This window comes from Suncus etruscus, chromosome 3, assembly GCF_024139225.1.
Source record: "Suncus etruscus isolate mSunEtr1 chromosome 3, mSunEtr1.pri.cur, whole genome shotgun sequence".
Classification (NCBI taxonomy): domain Eukaryota; kingdom Metazoa; phylum Chordata; class Mammalia; order Eulipotyphla; family Soricidae; genus Suncus; species Suncus etruscus.
The window spans coordinates 57362505-57369916 of NC_064850.1; the positions used below are offsets into that span (position 1 = coordinate 57362505).

Sequence of the window (7412 nt, forward strand, 5' to 3'; positions counted from 1 at the left end):
CCACGTAGGATTTTAAGAAGCACACCCACGATAATGCTACCCTCGACCCCAGCCACTGTGTCTTCTACCTGCCTCTAATGCTCCAAGAATCTTAAAAGCTGCAGCGCGGGGCCCCACCATCCATCCACCCTAGCCCTCCTCCAGTTTCTCCTTTCCTTCCCCTATACCCCCAATATTTTGCAGAGTGCAGAACTGGAATAGGTCAGGGAGTCCTCAGAGTCTCAATTTACAGATCAAGAAACGAGGCATGGAGAGAGAGAAGGCGGTGCATTAAAAAGAAATAAAAGTAATAAAAGTTGGCACCGCGGGGACAGAGCTTGCTTTGGATCCCGGCCAAGCTAACAACCTGGGTTGACTCCCCGTGAGTCCAGGGTGCACCCCATGCCCCGCTGGGAGACATTCCCCCCACCCGCAGCACCAAGCCAGGAGGAGGCAGCTCTGTGCCCAGCCCTTCCTCCAACCCATAAAAAAAAATAAAGGGGAGATGGGGGCTAAGGGGGGGGGGGGGAAGCGGGAATGAACAGGAACATCTTGATCCTAAATAGGACCCGATTGCAATCTGGCTCGCAAGCGCGCAGGGAAAACCCTCCCTGGCGCGGGTGCCAAAAGCTGGGGCGCGTGGCTAGGGGGAGGGAGGGAAGGAGCGAGTGTGCCCGGGGCCTGCTGCCAGCACTGGCCGCCGCACCAACCGCCTCAAAGGTCGCCGGGGACGCGGTTCCCGGGGGACAGACAGCGCGGAGCGTTCCCACTGCAGAGCAGAGCCGAGCCAAGCCGGTCGGCCAGGCCGCCACAGGGGCCCCCGAGTGCGTACGAGGCCGGGGCCGCCCACGTCAACAGCTCCCGGGCTCGCCCGGCGTCGTGACAGCCGCCCCGTGGGGGCTGGCCACGCCCCCTGTGATCTCGACCAATAGACGCCCCCCAAGGCGGGAGCAAGCCCGGGAAGACCACGCCCCCGCCGCCTGGGATATATACTCGGGCCGGCGCACACCCTCCTGCAAATCGCTTGGTGCCCCCGGAGCGCAGCCGAGAATGCAAAGTGCCATGTTCCTGGCTGTCCAGCACGACTGCGGCGGTTCCATGGACAAAAGCGCAGGCAACAGCCCCAAGGGCGAGGAGAAGCGGGAGAAGATGAAGCGCACTCTGTAAGTATGGCTCTGTCGCTCGCTCTCTCTTCTTTCTGCCGCGGGTCCCCCGCGGACCGCTCCATCGGGCTTTCTTTGACCTTTGCAGAGGGAAGAACGGTGCAAGAAGGTTCGTTTGCAAAGATAGGTTCCACCCGTGTGCATCCATTGATTGTGCTAGGAGCCGGTTAGAACTGCTGGCAGTTCTTAACCCGGGGAGAGGGTGCTGATGAATATGCTGAGAAATTGTAGACGGGTTCTTTGTCCCCCCCTGCGTTGAAAATAACAGCAGAGCATCCTGCAGCTGAAGCTGTAGGTAGCATCACAAATTATGGTCATCTTACATAGCTTCTGGAGTGGAGAATATATTCATTTTTAATTTATTCTTTTTTTTTTTTAACTGACTAGCTAATCTCACCTACTCTCGACTGTGGAATCAGTCATTGTTCTGCATTCTCTGCTTCAAATGAGAGTTGTAGCTGGGCGGGAGGGAGAGGTTTTTGTCCATCTTGCCTGCACGCACACCTTCCCTGGCAAACACGGCCATTAGTACAATCAAGAGCTTTGTGCTCTGCGGGTAGAGGAGGATCGAGCAAGCATCCCTGGCGGAAGGTGATTTCTCTGGTGGTTTCATCCAGTGTCAAACCAACATCTTGGAATTATTATTGCAGACAAAATGCTGTCCTGCTTGGATCAGAAAAAGCAATCCACCTTTTGAACTGTGCAAACTAACTTCATTTAAAAAAAATAAACCTCATAATTGTAGGTCGTCCTTCCCTTAATTTATAAAACAAAATTGTGTTCAGAAAAGTGATGGACCTAATTACAGAGTATATAGGCGCTGGGTTAAATGTGCAGTGAGTAAGGATGACGAAGAGTTCTTGTTTTGTTTTACAAACAAAACTATGGCGTGACTTTATTTGGACATAATGCCTTCTGCAAGGGTAGTGATTTCAAGTGCTGCCACTTAGTCTTTTCTTTTATTTTTTTTTTCCAGATTAAAAGATTGGAAGACCCGTTTGAGTTACTTCTTGCAGAATTCTTCCTCTCCCGGGAAACCCAAAACCGGCAAGAAAAGCAAACAGCAAACCTTCATCAAGTAAGTTGCAATCCTTGTCTTGCAAAATACAAATCTCAAACTGCTGCACTGAAAAGAGGATCTGTGAGGGGCACCATCTAATGGGCAGAACTTCTCTTGCAGACCTTCTCCGGAGGAAGCTCAGCTGTGGTCAGAAGCATTTGACGAGCTGCTGGCCAGCAAATGTAAGTTAATCAAGAGAATTTGAGCCTGGTGGGGATCCCAAGCGTGAGCAAAAGTGGTGTCCACAATAGAAAAGCACTTTACCCAAGCTGAGCAGGACTTAACCATCAAGTCAACCCAAAACTGCTTTTCTCCTTGATATTCCAGTGTCTAACTGGAATTTCCTGGTTTATTCACTTTAGTGGTGTGGGGAAGATTAACCTAAAATTTTTAGCATAATATTTGTTCATCATTTAGTCTGAGGTTTTTTTTTCCCTCCATCACATAAATTTTCAAGAGTTGTCGTTTTCAAAGCATCCATGCCTCCCCTATAAATGAAAATCAAGTATTTATATATCAGTAGCAGAGTACCTACTTGCATCTTAATCATTCAAAGAGCTGCCATCTAAGGAAAATAGGGTATGGGTTTGCCTGACATCACTCTTTTCCTGTTCTTCATCTTCTATATCCTTCTTCTCTCCCCTCAGATGGTCTGGCTGCATTCAGAGCATTTTTAAAATCTGAATTTTGCGAAGAAAACATTGAATTCTGGCTGGCCTGTGAAGACTTCAAGAAAACCAAATCCCCCCAAAAGCTTTCTTCAAAAGCAAAGAAAATCTATACTGACTTCATAGAGAAAGAAGCTCCCAAAGAGGTAAGAGGAAAAATATTCTTTGCTCATTTCAGCACATTTTGAACACTTGGAACACCAAAATGAAGCAAAAGGGGGTGGTGGGGCCAGGGGGCACATCAGAATAATGGGATCACACCGCTTTCCCACCTTTTCAGCATGCTCAGTTCAATCCATATGCATTTATTCAGTGACTTAAGTAATATAAGCACTCACACATAGCTCTTGTTGTTTTGTTTTTAAATATTAAATTGATTTTAATATTGTACTGTGGAATCTGGAATAAACTGATTTGTGTCTGTTTGTTTTCAGATCAACATAGATTTTCAAACCAAAATGTTGATTGCCCAGAATATCCAGGAGGCCACAAGCAGCTGCTTCACCCTGGCCCAGAAGAGAGTTTACAGCCTGATGGAGAACAACTCTTACCCCCGCTTCCTGGAGTCTGAATTCTACCAGGACTTGTGTAAAAAGCCACAGATTCCCACAGAGCCCCATGCTACATGAAATGCAAAGGCGAATCCCAGAGTGGAGGACGTTTGCTTTTCTTTGCCCTGAGGAAAGGCCGTGACCTGGCCAAGAGACTGACCTTGTAATCAGCCTGGGTGTTCAGGAAACATCACTCAGAACTATTGATTCCTAGTTGGGGAATGAACTGGGGTGCTGGCGACCCTGGGAGAGAAGCTTGGACAGGAGGACCCCCCACCCATTCACTCATGCCTGTGTCAAGGACACTAGGGTAGAGATCAGGGGAGTGTGGAGCTCACTGTGGAAAGACAGGAAGGGGAGGCTGGAAGGAGGAAATGGTGTCATGAGCAAGCCTAAAGCATCTCAATCAATAGGTCTGGGATCATGTGGCCTTAACTAGCTGGCTGTCCATCTGCCCCTACATCAGTTCGTGTTACCACCCTCTGGTGTTAGTTTTAGTTCCCTAGTGCTCGGCAACATGAACATATGTACTGTGCAAGAATAATTGTGGTTGTGATGATGACATTCTGCTGCTGTCTCCTGTAACACTAATATCAGAAACAGTCTGTGTTCAAACTGTTCAATGGTCTGTGTAATCAAATGAGTGCTATTGTGTAGACACCTACAATGTTCATTGTGAGTGCCAAAATGTAATATGTCCCGAAGGCAGCTACATTTTGAAGTGGTCTTTGAATATTTTTAATAAATTTATTTTGATAAATCCCATTGTATATTTGATTCAGTTGCGGTGGGGTTATTTAATTGTTTTTGATGGGAATAAAAGGGAAGATTTTTTTGATCATTGGAAATACGGACAGGTACATGGAAGAGGATATCATTTTTCTGGTTAAAGAAGACATAAGCCATAGATGTGATGTGGGTTCAGTGAGAATGAACAGCCCACCCTAGAACCAAGAAATGCTCTTGTCACAGCAGACTTATTCCTCTCTAACTCTGTCAGTTTTTTGTAGATCAGATTGTATCAGACCACATCTTGGGATCAAGCTTTCTAATATAAACTTGTAAAAATTAAGCTCTTTATTTATGAAATGAAAAGAACATTGACATAAACTTTTCATGAATATCTAAATATAAAAAGTAAAATAATGAAGTCAAGGTCCAGCATTCTTCACATAACTGAGCCTCCTAAATAAAGGAAGAAACCTACTTAAGGGATTGGAGGATCTACCTTTCTCATTGACCTTGTTCAGAAGGGCTCCACAGAAAGATAGCATAAGCTTTTTAGACATGTACCTGAAACTTCACTTTCATGATAAGCCAGTGCAGGTTCAGGATCATCCAGGTTTTCTAGCCTTCACTGGCCAAGAATGAATCTGGCTCCATTTATTATATCAATGATGGAGGCAAAGAAATACACATCTGTCTTCTAGGCTTAACCTAAAAATGTGCTTCTTGTCCTAGTTGAGAGACAGGAGGTATTGAATCTGTTGGCTTTCATAGTGACTAAGTCAGAAAGGAATGCTTTTCTTTAACCAGCTGTTGAACTCCTTAATAATGGTTCTAATTTCAGAAAAAAAGGGAAACTTTCCTCTTGGTTTCAGGAGACCAGAACTCAAGTAATTTCATCTCAGTACTTTGGGAGTTCATCTCAAGTTCCTCACTTTACACCTTCCTGCCTGTCCCGTGGTTTCCTCTGCCATACTCAAGACTGTCAAAATGGCTAAACACTCAGGGGACTGAGAGATAGCACAGTGGTAGGGCATTTGCCTTGCAAGCACACACCCAGGATCAACGGTGATTCGAATCCCGGCGTCCCAGAAGGTCCCCTGTGCCTGCCAGGAGCAATTTCTGAGCAGAGAGCCAGGAGTAACCCCTGAGCGCCGCTGAGTGGCCCAAAAAACAAAAACAAACAAAAATGGATAACACTAGGAATGATCCATGTATCCTAGACAGATTACATCCAGTGGTTTAGATATGGTGTTCGTGGTAGTTGCACTTGTGTTTTCCTGAACCAGATGTTCTGGCATGAAGTCCAGGAATCCTGGCCTTGAGCATCAACAGCCAGAGTAACACCTAATCAGTGCTCCTGAAATTGGAGCTTTATTTCTTCAACCAGGATGAGTGAAAGAAATATTTTCCATATTTTTCATACCATAAGACACACTTTTTCTCCCCCAAAAGGTGGGGCAAAATATCTGTGCATCTTCTGGAGTGAATGCAACCTAGAGCTGAAGCCTGAGTGGGAGGGGGACTTTAAGTATTTTTTTTAATTTTCTGATGTAAAAAAACAAAGTTAGGTAAATGTATTTAACCAGCTGTGGATCTGTGTTCTGTAAATATCTTCAGCCTTGCAGGCTGCTTATTCCCAGCCACCATCTCTTTTTTGTTTGTTTGTTCGTTTGTTTGTTTTTGGGTCATACCCAGCAGCGCTCAGGGGTTACTCCTGGCTCTATGCTCAGAAATAGCTCCTGGCAGACTTAGGGGACCATATGGGATGTCGGTATTCAAACCACTGACCTTCTGCATGAAAGGCAAACGCCCTACCTCCATTCTATCTCTCCAGCCCCGACACCATCTCTTAATGTCTCTTTTTTTCCTCATCTTAAAACTATGTGTGTCTTATGGTCAGGTGCGTCTTATAGGTTGAAAAATATGCTATTTCTTTGTAGCAACACAAATCTAAATTTGTAAGCAATTTAGGCCAACAAGAGTCTCAGAGTCAAGGCATTTGTTCATTTTGTCACTAAGTGCTATTTATTTCACCTCAAATGTCTCCCATCTGACACCTACTTAGCTTCAAGTCTCAGATCATCTCCAGCCTCCAATTCTTCACTGCATGTTACCTCTATGGATCCCTTCAGGACATAAGCCTCAGGAGGCAAAGAGAGCACAGGACTTACATGCCTCAGACCCCATCACCACATGTGATCCCTTAAGTACTGCCAGGGTTCTCTCCTGAGCACAGAGCCAGGAATAGGCCCTGAGCACTGTGAGATGTGACATAAACCATTCTGTTCTACCGCCCCAAAACCACAGAAGCATGACCTGTGTCCAGTACATGACTTCTTGAAGGTTTCCCAACGATGACAATAAAAGCATTAGTTTTTTCATGGTGTAACATCTTTCATGGTGTAACATGCATGGCTTGTCCCTTCTTTCAATTCCAATACTGTCTCCACCATATTTTCCTGATTTCTCTGCTTCCATTTATTTTCCTAGACGTGCTCAACTTAAGGCTCCAAGAGGCCTCTGTACACAACAGGCCTTACAATTGCAGGTCCACAACAGGCACACACAATTGCAGCTTGTACACATTCTCATTTGTCAAGGCTTGCCACTTCCTCCCCTGGGTCAGATCCCCTTTTAGACATTCTTACAACACACCTTCCCTAACTCAGAATGCTTAATAGTGCCCTCATTCAGCCATATGATAATCTGAGATTTCATTATCTTCCCTCACTATATCATGTATACAAATGAGATTTAAGAACTCTTTTACTGGGGCTGGAGCAGTAGCACAAGCCGTAAGGCATCTGCCTTGCACGCACGCTAGCCTAGGACTGACCGCAGTTTGGTCCCCCAAACCAGGAGTGATTTCTGAGCACATAGGCAGGAGTAACGCCTGAGCGTCACAGGGTGTGACCAAAACCCACCCCCCAAAAGAACTCTTTTTCTACACGCTACTAAACCCCACTCCCTAGCACCAGGCTGACACACAATGAGAGTAGCATAATAGATGCTGAATGAGAACATATGTGTTGTAGCTCTTCCTGGGAAAAATGGGATAACTGAGTAGTAGATTGTCTCTGTGGATCTGAGAAGTTGTTGAGTTTAATGCCCAGCATTTGATACTAGGTGGCAAGGGTTATCCCAGTGGTTTTGTTAGTTGGGATCCTGATGCTACAACAACAAAAGAAAATGTGTGTAATCTCTGGGTGCACAATGTGTGCAAGCACCACAGCTAAAATGTGCAACCCCCCCGTAAATAAAA

At 45.7% G+C, this 7412-nt stretch overlaps 1 protein-coding gene across 1 annotated transcript; it reads left to right on the top strand.

Moving 5' to 3' along the window:
• Positions 1-992: 992 nt before the first annotated feature.
• RGS2 (regulator of G protein signaling 2) lies at positions 993-4181 on the top strand. Its single transcript, XM_049769740.1, has 5 exons — positions 993-1142; positions 2119-2220; positions 2323-2384; positions 2850-3016; positions 3305-4181. Exons 1-5 carry the CDS (start codon positions 1030-1032, stop codon positions 3497-3499), a joined length of 639 nt encoding a protein of 212 aa, XP_049625697.1. The 5' UTR covers positions 993-1029; the 3' UTR covers positions 3500-4181.
• Positions 4182-7412: the final 3231 nt, after the last annotated feature.